General features: G+C 35.1%; 1 protein-coding gene across 1 annotated transcript; it reads left to right on the top strand.

Annotated features, from left to right (window-relative positions):
• The first annotated feature begins 9823 nt into the window (after nt 1–9823).
• On the top strand, nt 9824–10768 carry LOC102970455 (olfactory receptor 51F2-like). The gene has a single exon (XM_007089412.2). The coding sequence runs from the start codon at nt 9824–9826 to the stop codon at nt 10766–10768; it is 945 nt and encodes a 314-aa protein (XP_007089474.2).
• Nucleotides 10769–19630: the final 8862 nt, after the last annotated feature.

Below are 19630 nucleotides of genomic sequence, written 5' to 3'. Positions count from 1 at the left end.
TCTGCACTCAAGAAGCTTAAAGTCTAGTGTGTGAAGCAGTGACATAAACAAATATAAAGTAATGTACTAACTTGATAAGGCAAAATTATACCTCTTGTTTGTGTTGCCATCTAAGTTGAAAATGTTTCCAAAGGTAAATAGAGGAGACGTATATTTTGGAAGAAACTAGAAGAATGTGAGAAGTACTGCATCACCATTTTACTCCTCATGGAAGAATACTCTTCTGAGTTTTAAATTCATAGGTCCTATCTGGACACAGCATTGAAGAATATACAAAACTTTACCTCTTTTTTTGTTCTGTTTTCTCTACCCATTGGATTCTATTAAGTGACTTTAGATTGTAGGATTTGTATTAATTGCTTAAAGAACATCTTTTGCTTGAACAATACTATTCTATAAAGGAATTGATTTGTAGATTTAGTTTAGAAATTTGGATGTGCTTCCTGAATGTATGGGGGACTTTTGCTCTGGTAATTCTATATGTCTGTTAGCTGACTGGAGCTTCAGAAAGATAGAACACCTGGGAATATTAGAGTTGAGGGACTTATATGTGAGATGCTCAAAGGGCCACAGTATTGCCAAGTTTGCTGTGATTGAGCCTATCTCTGGAGGATATCTAGAGTTAAGAAAGTGAACAAGATAATGGCAAGAGGGAAATGCTTTTGATATATTTAGGGAACTTTATAAGGTGCAAGCAAATATTTGCATAATTTTATTTAGGTTGAGTTATATTGTTGATCTACAAAATGTCTGGCATACTACATATGCATGTTACTTAGTATAATTCATTAAAGGGAATAAACTAGTACTTGGCTTAGTATATTGAGTGGGATTGAGGTAAATTCACTAAATTAACATTCTAATAGTTTGTACCTCAAGGGGAAACCACTGAAAAAAGATTATCATGGGGAGTCTTAAGGATCTGAATAGTTCATCCTATAGGTCACAAGAGAAAATAAAAGAGTATGGCAAGAAAAAAAAACAGCTCTGTGCGTGTGAAGGCATGATTTTTTTCATTATGTTTTTCCATACACTGTATATGTCCTGATTCTTTCATTCATGCACATCTGTTGTGTTCCTTGCCTTTTTTTCTCTCTTTAATTTATCCATCCAGTAAACTGTCATCTGATCAATTATGGAAAAAATGGAATCAAAATGTTTCCTTCAGAAGGATGGATAAAGTCTCTTAGACTTGTAGTAAAACATGCTTGCTTATCTACTTCATTAGCCAGGTTTTCCTTTTTTTAAAAGTTTATTTATTTATTTTGAGAGAGAGAGAGAGAGAGAGAGAGAGAATGAGTGGGGGAGGTGCAGAGAGAGAGGGAGAGAGAGAATCCCAAGCAGGATCCATGCTGTCCGTGTGGAGCCTGATGTGGGGCTCAATCTCATGACCCACAAGATCATGACCTGAGCTGAAACCAAGAGTTGGACGCTTAACTGACTGAGCCACCCAGACACCCCAATTAGCCAGGTTTTCTAACTAGACTTGCATTCTTACCATTCCTCAAATGCAACAGGTTAACTTCAAGTTGAATTCTGCTACTTCCCACCCCAAAATACCATATTCCTTCCTCTTTTTCTTTTAATCTATGTTGATTTCCTGATTCTACTTCTTTTATGAACAATTCTTTAAGCAATAGAATAGTGGCTGAGAAAAGTGAGCACACCAGGATGGATAGATTATATAAGGTCAGAAGATCTGCCCTAGGGTGTGTTCCATGAGAGGCCTAGAGGACACACCATTCACTAAGTTCATTAGGAATGAGCTGTGAAAATGAAACCAGCATCACTAAGAAGTTGAGAAGTAGCTCTTTTCTGCTAACCAGGGACAACAGGAGATAAGGTCACTGAGACAGGCTCATTAATATCCATGTATATGGTGAGGTCTGGACATAACAGAGGCCAGATAATCACCAAAAACCAGAGGGCTGCAATTATCATAAAAACCAACAAGATCCAAAGAACAGGCAATAGAGTTCAAAGTGAAAGCAGTTGTGGGGATGGTTAATAGAGCATGACATCCCTGGAGAAAATAGACAAACAGCCAACAAGGGGCTAGGGAACATTACAAGAAGAAGTCAAGAATGGACAAGAAGGAAGCTGGAAGAACTGTCATACTTTAATGTAAGCTTCACCTTGAGTTAAACAGAAAAATAAGGAAAAAAAGTTTCGGTGGAAAGAATCATCCCAGACTGCCATGCAGTTCTAAACAGAGTTAGTCAAGGCCATTAGGTATCCTCAAGTCAAAGTCATCTGTCAAAGGAATCCTGTGCCTTCTAGGAATGGGCCTGTCTTAGTTTCCCTGCCATATTCAATCATCAGCTGAAAACAGTTCATGGAAATACGACCTCCATGGAATGTGAAGATGGATTAAAAGCTCAGAACTAGGACTACTGATAGATAATCAGAGACGTGAAGGGCACACTTAATAATAAGCACATCTATCAGATTAAGAAAGTATGTAGGGCAATACAAGGAGGAGCCAAACAACCAAACCCAAGACATAGAAGCCAGAGAAGCTATGGGCTGCTCAGGAGAAGTTTAAAAGCCTGCCATTTCTCAGTCTTCACAGGCTTTCCTTGAAGTTACAAATACCCAGGAAATGAAGTATCAGGGTGAAGGACATATGAAAATTTTACTATTGTTTTTGCAGCTTTTCTATAACACAGAAATTATTCTTAAATACAATGTTAAAAATGCTTATGAGAAAAACATCTGACTGACCCTTCTTAGGTCAGGTATCTAAGTCTCTAGTAGTGATCAATCAGGTTCACATCTACAGGACCAGCAGACTGGGCCCACTTCTATGTTTGGGTCTATCAGAAAAGGGGAAATATTTCACCAAAAAATTGCTCAACACCACTCATATACCTGTTTTTTATCCAATAGATTACATTAAGAACATTTGATTAAAGACAAATGTCTTTAAGGCAGTGGTCAGAATCCTAAGAATTAAATGATTGATTAAACAGAAGAAAATTTCAAATTGAAAATTTCCCATTAGCAAAACTCCTCAAGGCAAAAGTACTAGGGATTACAAAATCACTGATTAGATGAACAGCAAGAGAGTTACGTAAATTTATAAAGTATAAACACATATATTAGCATGTCATATCTTTCCTGCAGGCCAGCAGAGACAGATTTAGATATTCTGAAGCAATGATTAAAAAATAATCAAGATTAAAAATCTATGTTAGACATAGAAACAATAAAATGTCTCTCATGTCTACATTTAGATTCTCCATAAAATTTTCATATTTATTATATTAAAGAATTACTTATTCTGACAATTACTGTTTTATGAATTCAATATAATACTAGATGCTTTGTTACTAATAACAAATAATGCTATATACCATTAAGCCTTAAAAAAACGTAATTTCTAGCCTGGGACAATTTATAAGAATTGAAGAAAATATGCAAAACCAAACACAAAATGTCTGTAGCAACTTAACTCTATGTTTCTTTTTTGTCATTGTTTTTGTTTTTTTGTTTTATTGTTTTATTTATTTTTAATTCATTATTATTTTTTAAATTACATCCAAGTTAGTTAACATATAGTGTAATAATGATTTCAGGAATAGAATTTAGTGATTCATCCCTTACATATAACACCCAGTGCTCTTTTTTTTTAATGTTTATTTATTTATTTTGAGCATGAGAATGTGTGCTCCTGTGCAAGCATGTGCAAATGGGGGAGCAAAGGGAGAGAATCCCAAGCAGGCTCAGCACAGAGACCAACGTGGGGCTGGATCCCAGGAACTGTGAGATTATAACCTGAGCCAAAATCAAGTCAGATGCTTAATCAACTGAGCCACCTAGGTGCCCCATTAACTGTATGTTTTATGATTAAAAGTTTTACTTTGAAAATATTTGACCAAGCTCTTCTCCAGGGGCATCTAATGCTTCCTTTAAATTTTTTGAGAAACCTCCATACTCTTTCCTTTTTCAAATATATATATATATATATATATATATATATATATATATATATATATATAAAATGTTTATTTATTTGAGAAAGAGAAAGAGAGCAAGAGTGTGAGCAGAGGAGAAGGAGAGAGAGAGAGAGAGAGAGAGAGAGAGAATCCCAAGCAGGCTCCATGCTGTCATCACAGACCCAACAAGGGGCTTGATCCCATGGCCCTGGGATCATGACCTGAACTGAAATCAAGAGTCGGACACTCAACCTACTGAGCTATCCAGGCACCCCAAGAAACCTCCATACTGTTTTCTATAAGACTGTACCAATTGAAATTCCCATCAATGCTGTGTTCCCTTCTCTCCATATATTCACCAGTATTTGTTTTTTGTTGCTGCTCTTTTTTTTCAATGATAGGCATCCTAAGAAATGTGAGGTGATATCTCATTGTGGTTTTGATTTCCATTTCCTTGATGATTATTAATGTTGAGCATCTTTTCACATACCTGTTGGTCTATATATCATAATATTGTATTGTGTACTTAAAACTTGCTAAGAGGGTAGGTATTACGATAAGTGTTTTACCACACACACACATAAAATAATACGAAAGGGGGTGGGAGGAATACATTTATGGGCTTTCACAGTTGTATATGTATTCCCAAATTCATCAAATTGTATACAGTAAATATATACAGCTCTTTATATACCCATAAAACTTAATTAAAAAAAGATTCCCATGCAAGTTCTACTGAATAAACTTGCCATATGTATTCCCTCTGTAAAACATACTGACTAATGCTAGCAGCCAGCTGAACACTCATAGATCACTCTCTAGTTAGCAAATCCTAATTGCCCCCAGAAAGTACACTATAGGCTACTTGCTTTTCCTTCAGTCATCATAATTATTATAATGGAAATTGTATACAGCTTATTAAAGATATGGTTTACAAAGGAAGATTATATAAAATTGCAATTTGCAGAACTACATTGAAAGACCCTAACTCTACATCAAACAATGATGAATAAATTACATATATGTCTCAAGTTAAAATAAAATGATCAGTGTAGGTTAAAATTACTTTTATGACTCCTACATTTAACCAACTTTATTAGCTACTTAGCCTAATCATCAACCAAATAGACTTTAATAAAATGGCTTCTATTTTGCTTATTTATATGGTTCTCTTTTCTAGACTTGAAATAGATCTGCAAGAGTGAGCGATAAATTAATTTGACAAACATTACTGACCACTGATTTTGTGTTAAGTACTGTTTATCAATATATGTTAGGTAAATTAAAAATGTTTGTTTTAGCCTGAGTGACTAATACAAAATAAGATAATGTACCTAAAATTACTTGGAAAAATTAATCACTATACGAATGTTAATTAACATAATCCCTGAAGAAGAACCAATCTATTTTTTTCCAGGAGTTGCTTCCATTTGAATGGCTATGCTGACAAATCTTTCTTCTTCTATTGAAAGTGTAACCTGCATGGAACCCCTTAACATTGTAATTCTATTTTACTGTTTGCTTCTGAATTGTAGGAATCCATTTGCTCATTTTGACAAATATTTCATTTACATGTACTATGTACTTGGCACTATGCTATTACCTGGAAATACTTTCAAAATATTTGTTATTCCACTTAGTTGTACAAAAAAATCTGTGTAATTCATTATTTACAAGAAACAAATAGAATAAAAATCAAGAAGAAATATTGGATCCTCATCTTAAATGCTGTATTCATGTTCAATATCATTTTTAATTAAAACACATAAACACAGAGTTATTGTGTCAATATGTTTATTTTTCTTTGGTCCTTTTTCTCTTGTCAGAGCATCCACATTTCCTGGTGCTAGCTAAATAACTTGGGACAGAGAGGTGAAGCACAGTAGACTAGCACAGAAATCCCCCAAGGGTGTATTTATCCCAGTTGGGTAAATGGCTACACCATCAAAGTCCTTTGTAAAAATTTTCCATACGGAGCGGTAAATAGGTGACCTTCATATACCCCACTCTAAATAAGGATAAAAGAAGCTCTCCTCCCTATCTAAAGGCCAAGTCAAGCAGCTGGTCTCAGATCAGCACAACTACTTAGTTGTCTCTATAATAAAATGTATCTGATGGCTTTAAGCTCCATCATGAGTAATTTAGCTTAAACCCAAGGAAGAGTTTCTTGGAAGGGAAGTTAAAGACAACAATTCATTTAGTCTCTAGTATTGTATCGTCTGTAATTCTCCACATCTTGAAAGGTAAGGCTCTCTCTACCTACCACAGGTCTCTGGTCTCCAAACCCTTGGAGCCACTGATTATACTTGCTCTCCATTTTTTAGTTCACTTCCATGAACCTGATACCTATTCAGAAATTCCAAATTCCATAAAGACGTTTTGTTTTCAACTATTTAGCTAATCATAGCAAAGCTGTGCTTCTTCTATGTATATATTTCCTGACATATATAATAACCAAAATCACTGGCACATCCTTACCATTGTTTTACTTCTGTTTCTAATTGGTTTATGCCTATTGTAGCACATTTATTCCATTCAGTCTTCAGCAATCTGATTTGTTTCTTTTCCATTTTGTCTGAACACCAGAAGCAGTATGGCACAGTGAAATGAGCATACCTAGAGAGCCAGACAGACCTGGATTCATACACTGGTCCTGTTATGTCTGTCTAGGGGAACCTTTACTCCAAAACCAAAATCTTCTCACAAAAAATCTAGGAATGTTAGTCACAGCCTATTCATGGTGCTATTCAATTAAAGCAATGACAGGTAGAGCTATGTGGGGCAAAGAATCTGGCTCAATATTAATTTCTCTTCTCACTAAGAATATTAGGAGTATTCTCTCATTAATCTTCCAACCTTTCACCTAATACATGTTTCAGCCCAGGCCCCGGACATGAAGACCAGCGTGCCTCTCAGGTCAGCATGTTCATAGCATGCAGGCACTTCTTCCCCTCCATGTAGGTGGTTAACTTTGTAACATTCCACAGACACCACTTCAAAATTCAGTAAGATACAATGAAGGACTCTTTTAAACAGTTTTCTGTGAATGAATACATAAATTAATTTAATTAATTGAATCTACAACATTTTCAATCATAGGAACAGCATTTTGTCTTTCCAGGGAGATTATGTTGCTATTCATTGTTTTGGCAGATCATCGTGTGATGGTAACTGATTTTCCTCTGCAGCAGGATATAACTCCAGACCTTTCTTTATATGCAATGACTACTAATCTAGAAGATCAGACTTCAATTCTTCTTCCTGAAAGAATAGAGGAATTTTACCCTTTCTTTGATTACTCAAGTGCTATCCTATATTTTTACTTAACTGATCTCCTTAGTTAGGAGTTAATCACCCTCAAAATATCTCGGATGTAGGATATCAGTTTTAGCATTAGTACTTCTTTGGTCTGTTCGTTTCATCCTTTATCTTCCTTGAAAATGTAATAGAAAACTGGGAGAGACTGTTTCAGATAGTACTAGCTAAAATTATTTTATAATTAAAGTCTATTGTAATTCTTAGAAAATTGTGAGAGCAATATGCTGTATGAATTACAAACAGTTGCAGTACCGACAGAAATTGATGATCAACAGATGGGAAGTAGAAATACATTCAGATTTCTGGATCAGGCAGCCTGGCACATCAAGCTACCACGAGCTATTATCAAACTGAGGAAAATAGAACATACAAGTTGTAGGGGTTCTGGGGACTAATTCAGATGCAGTCATCTTGTGCTCAAGTGGACTTTGAGATACTGAAGCAGAAAAATTACAGAGTTAGATACATGGATCTAATATTTAGGAAATTAGCCTAGGATAAAGATAAGCATGCAATTAGGAAAATAAATGAATAAAAACATTGTTCATAGAATGCCTATGGAATTCAAAGTATGTAGAAGTAGGTAACATGTTTATTAAAAGAGTCAAACTAATTTTTATCTATATCCATAAGTAAGTTATATAGTCACTTAAATGATAAAATTGCATTGGGGCGCCTGGGTGGCTCAGTTGATTAAGTGTCTGACTTCGGCTCAGGTCAGGATCTCATGGTATATGGGTTTTGTGCTGACAGCTCCAAGCCTGGAGCCTGCTTCAGATTCTGTGTCTCTCTCTCTCTCTGCCCCTCCCTGACTCACGCTCAGTCTCTCTCTCTCCCTCTCTCTCTCTCTCTCTCTCTCTCTCAAAAATAAATAAACATTAAAAAAATGTTAATGATAAAATTGTATAAAAATGGGCATTCTTAACGGAAATTATCATGGATGGATTCTAAAGGAATAATAGATATCCTAAAGAGATTTAAAATATATTTTGAGCATAAATTCATTTTTATAATATATCCACCATGGGTTAATTTAACTTATAGTATCCAGTAGATTAATTTAAATTATAGCATCCAAAAATATGCTTAAGAAATTACAATCTGCTAAACTCAAGTCTCATTAGTTTATTTACAATCATATAATACTTAAGCAATCCTGAAATAATTGTTTCAACTCTGAACCATAAAGATGATAAATAATTAGGAGATTTGCAGACATAGATATCTCTAACACATTTGCCTTATATCATTATTATTGGTACCATTATTATTATCGTTGGAAAATGTAGTGCAGTTGTTAATGGCACAATTTCTAAAATCTTATTTTCTATGATTCCCAACATCTGTTCTTTCAGATTTTGTGACCTTCAGCTATTTGTCCAAACTTCTAAATTTCACTTTATGCATCTGTAATAAATAAAAAATACTTCTCTCTTAGGCTTTTCAAAGGCTCAAATGAAGTAATCTATGTAAAATGCTTAGAACATCATCTGGAACATGGTCTTATCAGTCATATAATCTATATCCAAATAACCCTATAAGAAATCAAAGGCCAGGTGAAAGAGCAGGGTATAAATGCTACAAAAGAAGATTATCAATTTCCTTATTGACTTTTACCACAATAGAGGCAGGTTCCATAATGGTAAACAAGGCAGTATTTTAGTTTACAAAGTAAAAAGAGTATCACACTTCAGATCCACGGGACCTGAAGCATCTTCCCTCTAGTTCCCTCTAATAAACATATGTCATGAGATAGGATGAACTGGCCTTATCTAAAGTAGATTCCTGGGTTGTCCCTGATGTTCTCTGCTAAGTCAAAATAAATTTTCACTTGGAATCTGAATTTAATAATTCTAAAACTCCAAGGCAAAAAGGAACCAATTATTTTCTTAGGCCAGGATCTACTCATGGTTAGAGTATTTCAGAAAGGGCAAATAAAACAGAAATTAGCAAAAAACATATTGAATATCTCCTATGAGCAATGAATTTTACTAAGCAAAGATTAGCTAAAAATAACCTCTTATTTTCATGAGACCATATTAATAAGCATAAGCTTATAATCCAATTGAAGGATAAAAAATGTAACAAAAAAATATTGATCAGAGTCCAGGTTAGTAAGTGATACACACCAAACACCAATTTCATAGCTAGGTATGAAATTAAATTGAACTTAGTTAAATATCTCATTCCACTGACAAATCTCACAGATATAATATTGAGTGAAAGAAGCCAGAGGCAAGTAGTATATACTGTATGATTCTATTTATATAAAGATCAAGAAGAGGGAAAATTAATTATGATAAGAGAAGTCAGAATAATGGTTACAATAGGAGAAGAGATTGATTAGGAGAGGCATTAGGAAGACTTCTTTCTGGTAATAGTCTATCGGTTGATCTTGAAAGGATTTATATGAGTCCATATAGATGCCAAACTTTATTGAGCTGTACTCTAAAGTTTTGTGCACTTTACTAAGTTTTCGTGTATTAAACTTTAACAAAAAGTAATTTTTAAATTCTAAATTTAGAAAATCAAGATATTACAAGATAATTCAGCTCCTGCAGACCATAATGCCAATTTTCCATAATTCTACTTTCCCTACTTTCCTCTTGACTGGGGTGCCTGGACTTGAATGGGCCCATGCCTGGATTTCCATCCCCTTCTGCTGCCTCTATTTAACTGCTCTTTCTGGGAATACCCTGATCCTCTTCGTAGTCCTCACTGAGCCAAGCCTCCATGAGCCCATGTACTATTTCCTCTCCATGTTGTCCACCACTGACATTGGCTTATGCATCTCTACACTGGTGACAGTACTAGGAATATTCTGGCTCAATGCCAGGGAGATCAGCTTTAATGCCTGCTTATCACAGATGTTCTTCATTCACCTCTTCACTTTCATGGAATCTTCAGTGCTCCTGGCTATGGCTTTTGATCGTTTTGTGGCCATTTCCAACCCCTTGAGATACGCTACCATTCTAACTCATGAAAGGATTGCACAGATTGGTTTGGCAGTCGTTACCAGGGGAACTGTCATTCTGATACCACTAGTCCTTCTTCTCAAGCGTCTATCGTTCTGCCGCAGTCATGTGCTCCATCATTCCTACTGTTTCCACCCTGATGTAATGAAGCTCTCATGTTCAGACACAAAGATCAACAGTGCATTTGGACTAACTGCAATTATCTCTACTGCTGGAGTGGACTCTATTTTTATCCTGATTTCCTATGTCCTGATAATTCGCTCAGTTCTCAACATTGCATCCCCAGAGGAGAGGAAAAAGGCCTTCAGCACCTGCATTTCTCATATCACGGCTGTGGCCATATTCTACATCCCTTTAATCAGCCTGTCTTTTGTTCACAGATTTGGAAAACATTCTCCACCATATGTGCCCACACTGATTGCTAATATTTACTTGCTCATTCCCCCTGTAATGAATCCCATCATTTATAGTGTGAAAACAAAGCAGATTCAAAAATCTGTGCTCAAACTGGTATGTTCCAAGGGAACTCATGTTTAACAATTACTGGCCCATAAAGACCCATTTCAAAGTCAGTGAAAATTGATCATAAGTTGGAGTTATAACTCATGAAATTTTAGAGATGGGTGGAACTAGATGCCATCCAATTCAAATATCTCCACAATGCTGTTAGTTCTACCTAAGGCAATCTTATCTTTTCTACCACCAAAATACTGATTCAGATTCTCACTACCTCTCAGTTACCCTATTCCTATAGATAACTGACTTCCTATATCTCTGATGTTTCCACCTAAAACCACACATCATTCACTTTGAATTAATTTTCTAAATATACAGCACAAGTAAAATTTAATAACAAAACAATAAGTAAGTATCTCTTTCATGTTCACTTCTCATACACCAACTAAATGAAGCAACTGCTCCTATCTCTGATATAGTCCTCCAAAATTTGGATTCAACTTTCCTTTAAAATTTAATCTATCTCTCTCTCTCTTTTCACATACTGACAGTCTAAGAAAAGCAGTCAGCTAACTGTTTCTTCATGTACATGCAACTTTCCTAAAGCTGTTCACTGTTGACTTGAGCTTCACTGTTGACTCTACTTCAATCTTGACACCCACCCTCCACTTTGGAATTCTACTTGTATGTCAAGGCTCATCTTTAAATAGCTTCGTCATTAAATTTTTCATGATTGCCCAATGGTACTTGATCTTGCCTTCCTATATTTCACCTTTTATAGTACTTTGCCAGTATCTTTTTTGCCTTTATGTACTTTTGGCATAGAAATGGAAATAATAGAAATATAAATATATATTAATATTAATATTAATATAAAATGGTTGCCACAGGTCTATAAATTCCCTAAATAAAAAAAGCCTTGAAGGGTCTATAATACCTAGCAGAATACCTTTCACATAGCAGATACTCAGTGATAGTTGTTGAATTGAACTGAACATATTGGACTATCAAATAGTCCATCTGAACAATTCAAATTGCATAGGCAAAGGGCTATTTTGGAACCTGAGATCACAGTCTCTGGAATTTATCCCAGTTTGCATAAGGCCCAACTTGACTAAGAATAATTTTAGCCACTTTTTTTCTCCATGAATGGCTTCCCAGAACCAACTACTATACATAACTAAAAAAAAAATTTTCCCAGGTGCCAAAGACAAAAACTAGTAAACCGTCCTTAATTCCTCACTTACCATTTGCTCTTGCATCCAATGAATCTGTATTTCTTCTATTCTAACATGAAAACATCTCTTCATCTCCACTTTTAGACTTTGTTCAGGACACTAAAGTTCTTTTTAAAAAATATGTATTTATTTATTTTTGAGAGAGAGAGTAGTGGAGAGGGTCAGAGAGAGAGAGGGATAAAGAGCATCCCAAGCAGACTCCATGCTGTCAGCACACAGCCCAACGCAGGGCTCAATCCCACAAACCATGAGATCATGACCTGAACTGAAATCAAGAGTCAGACATTTAACTGACTGAGCCACCCAGGCACCCATAGTACACTAAAATTCTTAAATTAAATCACATTTTCCTTTTAGGTTTCAGGTGTCCAATCTTATCCCTTTCTCCTCCCTTTGTTTTCCATAAAAAAATCAGAAGAAGAAAAAAACTTTTTAAAAGCCTTTTAAATTACATTTTAGTTATACAAGAAATAATAAATATGCTCTTATTAATAAAAGATTTTACAGAAAAGGTGAAAGTCCTCCTTGATATGTTTCCTCAAGTTCAGTCTTTCTGTCTTCTCTATAGGAAACCACTGTATAAATTTGATTTTTTTCCTTCATTTTTCTATGCATTAGTGTCCACAGATATGGAGAAAATAAAATTTTCAATTTTTTTATGTTTTTTAATTTATTTTTGAGAGAGACAGAGAGCTAGAAGAGGAAGGGCAGAAAGAGAGGGAGACACAGAATCCGAAGCAGGCTCCAGGCTCCGTGCTATCAGCACAGAGCCCCATGCAGGGCTTAAACTCATGAACCATGAGATCATGACCTAAGCCTAAGTCTGATGCTTAACCAACCACAAGGTACAACTATGTATCTCTCTGTTGTTTATTATCTTCAATATAACATTTATTTGTTTTGATCCCTGTAGGAGGTGGTGGGGGGAGAAAATAATCTTTAAATCTTCTCAATGTGGAATAACTGGGTCTACAATACCAGAGTATATCAAATGATTTCAGTGGTCTCCTTCCTAAAGCAGGTGTGAAAACTATGTTCATACACTTTCCATGTTTCTTCAATATTTATATTTTCTTGGCATATATTTCAATATTAATCATAGCAAGTCAAAAAAGAAAACAACCTCAGCAATTGCAGTACATTAAACCACAAGGGAGAGCAAGTAGATTTAGGCATGCAGAGTGTCTCTGAAGCAAAAACAATTAGCCAGAAAGATCCCTTAGGAATAAATAGATTTTTCCGAGGGGTAAACAACTCTCCTGAGAATGGGTTTCTCACAGATACCCTTCCTTCAGAGGTGAATGAGACCTCAGAGCCTTGTCTCTTCCTCATTGTCTTCACTTGATGTAAGTACAGATGCATCAGAGAGACTGTGGATATGTATTAATGTAAGATGATTTATGTGGGCTCATTCTGCAATAAGAAATTTGGCCTCATTAAAGGAAGTATTTCTAAAATGAAATTATAAGAACAACCATGTAAACATAAGATGCTGGGAATTGCTTTTGATTTAAAAATCTACTACTGGAAAGGTCCTATTCTCATAGAGTTTTCAGCAAAGCTTAGAAATAAAAATTAGAAATTCTTCACAATTTACTGAATCTCAATTCTTTTTTTTTCAAGTTTATTTATTTATTTTGAGAGAGAGAAAGTTTCAAGCAGACTCTGTGCTGTAAGCACCAAAACCAACCTGAGCCAAAACCAAGAGTTGGATGCTGAACTGACTGAGCCACCCAGGTACCCCTTGAAACTCAATTCTGAAAAAATTCACAAACAACAAAATTTTGAAAATACAAAAATCCAGAGCATGTGGTCAGTTTAAAATCTGGCTGGGATTCCTTAGATAAGATAAAATATCTAAAATGTATTGTTCATAGTGCTAGACACAGGGAGTCTGAATAGCCCCCAAACTGAATGAGTCATCAATGTAGAATTCTGCCATAAAAAGTAAGTACAATATAATTTCTTTAAGCAAAAACACAGAATATGGCATATCTAGAGTCATATGCCCAAATCCAATGTTGAATTTCAAAGAAGTAAATACTTTGTCCAAAAATAATAGTGATCCGTTATTAGTGAGGCTTGAAATTTTAGTTCTTTTTCTTGTAGTAGGGATGATGCTGGTCCATTCAGAATAACAGACTGTAATATTCTTAAAGAGATTAAGACATTCAAACCAGATTGAAAATGAAGAGATGCATTTGAAGTCAATTAACTTAGGTTAAATAGATCAGCAGTGGCTATGAAAATGAGCAGCACTAATAGAAGTATCCATAGCTCAAATCCATGATTCCAGGAGGCATCATTATCCAACATGCATGATTCATTTTACCAGTAGTCTTAATAATTTAGCATGTAATAAAATAATAGCTTTCCATTTCCCCTCGCTGTTGATAAGGAAATAAGTTTTAAATAAAGCAACAAAAATCAGGAAGTGAAAAAACAAATTTATCAAATATCAAGTGTTTGATGCCCTAATACATATGCATTTATAGTAGTGTTTAGAACCAAGGAACAATGACAGTGTACGTCTATGGAAAGAGGAAAAACCACATGAATATTTGAAATTTTAGTAATTTACATGCATATGTAACAAAAGTTTATTTTTTAATGTTATTCTATAAATTTCACCACATCAAGAAGAATTGATATGTAGCATAGTAGAATTGTAACCAATTTTAAATTTACATACATGGAATTCAAATCCTAGCTTTTCCACTGTATGAAATATTATAATTTGTTTCTCTCTCTAATTTTTACGTTCCTGGGATGAAAACTTAGGATATTATAAGCAAATTGATTTTTTATTAATTAAGATAATCTACATAAAGCACAAAACTCATGTAAAGCCTGACACATTTTGGGATTTTATAAATGATAGATCTTAACTACTTTCAAAGTAACTATATTACCTCCAATTTACCAATGAGAAAATAGCATCAAACATTCTAAATTAAGGATTCAGAGAAAAGGGAACCCTCTTAAAAGGTTGGTGGGGATGCAAACTGGTGCAGCCACTCTGGAAAACAGTATGGAAGTGCCTCAAAAAGTTAAAAATAGAACTACCAACAATCCAGCAATTGCACTACTAGATATTTACCCAAGGGATACAAAAATACTGATTCGAAGGGATATATGCACCCTGATGTTTATAGCACGTTATCAACAAAAGCCAAATTATGGAAAGAGTCCAAAGGTCCATCGACTGATGAATGGCTAACAATGTGGTATGTATATACAATGGAATATTACACAGCCATAAAAAAGAATGAAATCTTGACATTTGCAATAAAATGAATGGAGCTAGAAGGTATTATGCTGAGTGAAATAAGTCAGTCAGAGAAAGACAAATACCATATGATTTCACTCATAGGCGGAATTTAAAAAACAAAACAAACAGACATAGGGAACAAAATAAAGTAAAACCAAGAAACAGACTCTTAACTGTAGATAACAAAATAATGATTACCAGAGGGGTAGAGGGTCGGGGGATGAGTTAAATAGGTGATGGGAATTAAGGAGTGCCCTTGTTGTGAGAAGCACTGTGTGATGTGTGGAAGTGTTGAATCACTATATTGTACACCTGAAACTAATAGTACACTGTATGTTTACTAACTGGAATTTAAACAAAAACTTGAGGGGTGCCTGAGTGGCTCAGTCGGTTAAGCATCCCATTAGGCTCAGGTTCATGATCTCGCAGTCTGTGAGTTCAAGCCTCACATCGGGCTCTGTGCTGACAGCTCAGAGACTGGAGCCTTCTTCAGATTCTGTCTCTGTCTCATGCTCTGCCTCTCTCATGCTCTGCCCTGCTCATGCTTGCTCTCTCGCACTCTCTCTCAAAAATAAATAAACATTAAAAAAATTTTTAATGAAAACTTGAAAAAAATATTCTAAGTCCTATGATTCCAGAATTTTTCTTCCATTATAATTTCCCTCCTCTTTCATACTCCAGAGAAACAGAACAAATAGGAGATGGTAGGTAGGTAGGTATTTATTATGAAGAATTGGTTCACACAATTATGGAGGCTAAGAAATCACACAGTCTGCCATTTGTAAGCTGGAGATCCTGGAAAGCCTATGGTGTAGTACCAATCCAAGTCTGAAGGCTCCTGAAAACTAGAAGCACCGATGGTGTAAATCCCAGCCCAAGGGCAGAAGACCCATGTCCCAGCTCGGCAGTCAGGCAGAGAGAAAGAACTCCTCCTTCCTCTGCTTTTTCATTCTATTCAGGCCTTCCACTAACCGAATGAGGCCCACCCACAGTGGGAAGGGTAATCTGCTATACTCAATCTACTGACTGACTCAAACATTAATCCTTTCACAGACATACCCAGAAATAACGTTTAATCAGATATATGGGGTGGCCCAGTCAAGTTGACACATAAAATCAACCATCACACACCACACACACACCTAAATCCATTTCTTGATACCTCTACTTAGAATTCAGATCTCGATCTAGACATCATTATTTACTGGAAACAATTCCTTATTCCTCACAATGAGTTTGTCGTCTTTATGTGCTCTCATAGCATTCTAGATTTACTCTTTACACTCTAATTCCATGTTACTTGTCTGTGTTCCCTTGTCAACTAAGTGTTTTCAGGATCAGAGACATCATTACACTTAGCATTTAATTTCCTGTTTTTCATCCAAGGTACATGGGAAATATATTTTTTTCTGAATGACTGAATGAATTTTCAGTATTTTTGCTTAGTAAAGTGACTGTTTTGACAAGTAGTACTGGAAGTTCATTCCTGCACTGTTTCTGGATCATTCCATGCATTAAAGTACTTCTTAAAGGAGCATCTTATAAATTCCCTCTAGTTTTCAGAAGATATAGGTGTATCCTCTGTATGGCACACAGATCAAATGTAGTTCTCAAATATAATAACATTTCAACCATTTGAACACAATCATGTGTTTGCTCTTAGTTTTCTCTTCTCCTGGCTGATTCTAAACTTTATAATTTATGACTATTCTTTTTTTTTAAACAGCCATCTCTTCAATTCATCTTAACAGGAATAAGACTAATAAAATTAAGCAGTTGCTTTTAGGCAAGTAGAAGAACATGTGATAAAATTAATGTCATTATATGACAGAAATTAAAATATCTCTAAGGTACATTCCAATTCAATAATTCTAGGATTCTACATTACTCTAAAATGTTATAAATGAAGGCATTTCATTTATAAGTCTCTTCTTAGAAGAGACTTTGAAAATAAAAATAATATGTCTTCTTGAACCCTACTGCTGCTACTTTCCTGACAATGGAAATATTAACCTTCTTGAGTATTTATTTTATTTAAATTAAATCTGCTAAAATTTGTATTGATGACTCCAGCCATCAGGGAATCTTTTTTCTTTTTCTCTTTTTAGGCTTATTTATTTATTTTGAGAGAGAGAGAGAGAGAGAGAGAGAGAGAGAGAGAGAGAATGAATTCCAAGCAAGCTCTATTGTCAGTGTGGAGCCCGACAGGGGCCTTGAACCCATGAACCATGAGATCATGACCTGAGCAGAGAGCAAGAGTCGGACACTTAACCAATTGAGCCACCCAGGCGCTCCAGGAGATTGTTTTTCTAGTAATTTCTCTATCTTCTATATAGACCTTTAAATATAACCTTTAAAATGTTTGTCATAAATTATCTGATAAAAGGATTTTTTTTTGAATGATGCCAGAGAACTGAGAAATTTATTTCATTTCAGTTAATACACTTTTGGGTCAAATTATTATGAAACATGAATCATCTTATAATCAGGATAGTAACTATTCCATAATGCCTATATTACATACTTAAAATTTCTGCATAGGGCCCTTTCCATAATCTCTCAAATATTTAGGATATTAAGTAATGCCCGCAAGCTTATTTCTGTGATTTTTTTTTTCTTAAGCTGCAATTGCGTGGAATAAGAAAACAATAGAGGCGCCTGGGTGGCTCAGTCGGTTGGGCATCCGACTTCGGTTCAGGTCATGATCTCACAGTTCATGAGTTCGAGCCCTGCGTCAGGCTCTGTGCTGACAGCTCAGAGCCTGGAGCCTGCTTTGGATTCTGTGTCTCCCTCTCTCTCTGCCCCTCCCCCGCTCATGCTCTGTCTCTCTGTCTCTCTCTCTCTCTCAAAAATAAACATTAAAAAAATTAAAAAAAAAACAATAATGGAGATTATCTAATTCCATTAACCTTAATATTAACATTAAATGACAAGAGCAAAGACATGTGCCTATTTTGTGAATTAACCCAAACTGAGCAGCCTCAGATGTAATATGTGTTGGAATCTCAGTAACTTGTCAGAGCAGGAATAAAAGTTGAGACTAGATAGCAATAGTAGCTAGAGATTTAAAAATGAGTAGCCAGAGATTTATTTATTTAAAATTTATTTATTTAAAAATAAATAGCCAGGGATAAGATCCACTGACCAAGAAATACAACAGGTATTAACAAGAGGTGTCACAAACTAAGATTTGGAGCCAGAATGTTTCAATAACTAAGGAGGTAAAATTGTGTAGGTATAACACAGCTGTAGGAGTATATTCTCCAAACCAGGTAGTTGGAGACTTCATGGTTCCAAATGCTCATGAAGGACCAACGGGATTCCAGCCAATGACTAGGACTAAGAGGAAAGTCACCAGTTTCTGAGAAGCCAAAGAGAAGAAAATATAGGGTATTCAGAGCACCACCATATTGGCTTAGTGAAGCTCTTAGCAAGATTTTCCAGTACATTAAGGGGACTAGATCACAAGAGTTAAGTCAATACAGGAAAGAAGAAAGGAAGGAGAAGAAAACTTACCCAGGACCTCATCTACAAAATAGTAAGTCTCATTTCAGATGCTACCTTTTGGTGGAGCTGAAAGCTCAAATGTGTGTTTGCTTTCATGAAGACACCCTCTGTAAATATACTCTTCTGAGGCTATATGTAAGTAACAGATGGCAATGATCACAACAACACTAAGCTGGCCTCTGTACATGCAGTTCACTCTTAGCTTTGAAATTGAATACAGTTGTCTTTGAAAGAGACTAACTGCTGACAATGATGCTACAGAAAATTTTCTTTAACAATTATGTGTCAACACTACAGTAATAACAGATAAGAAAATAAAAAATCAATATTAGAAATCTAACCTCAGACTAGAAGCAACCTTAACAAGCCAGGGATAAGATCCATTGATGAAGAAATAATGAATAGGTTATTTTGACGTATAAAATTATTTCCTGAAAAGACTATATGTCTTTAAAGTGTATGACAAATTCCATGATAATGCACTAATATAAAAACCCTCAAAGATATGTATATTTTATTAAGTAATAAATCTTACTTTTAAACACTAATATTACTTTGAGAAATCCATTAAATTCTTGACATTTTCAGATTATCTTGCTACAATTCTCTATGCAGGAAGTACAGAGAAGGGGGAAAGAAAATGTTTAGAGTTAAAGAGGAAGACAAGAAAAAGTACTGCTGAGATAAAAAAAAATCCTATTCTCTTTTGTGAATTAGGAAATATGAATCATGGAGAGGAAGCTCAATAAAGCAAAAAGAAAAGAAATAACTGAGAAGCAAAAAGGAGAGGATGAAGTCCTAGGAGTAATCTGCAATTTGATTTCTCTAACTACAGTTAATAGAAATCACAATTAAATTGCTGAATGGTGTTTTCATTTCTCCTTCTAGGGTATTTTATTTCAAAAGAATTATTCTTCCATAGTAATG

Source organism: Panthera tigris, chromosome D1 (assembly GCF_018350195.1).
Source record: "Panthera tigris isolate Pti1 chromosome D1, P.tigris_Pti1_mat1.1, whole genome shotgun sequence".
NCBI classification, from domain to species: Eukaryota; Metazoa; Chordata; class Mammalia; order Carnivora; family Felidae; genus Panthera; species Panthera tigris.
Note: the sequence above shows the minus strand (reverse complement) of the source record. Positions and strands in the feature narration are given on the sequence as shown.

Coding starts and splice junctions, on each gene's coding strand:
- LOC102970455 (XM_007089412.2), top strand. CDS start 9,824: ATGCCAATTTTCCATAATTCTACTTTCCCTACTTTCCTCTTGACTGGG.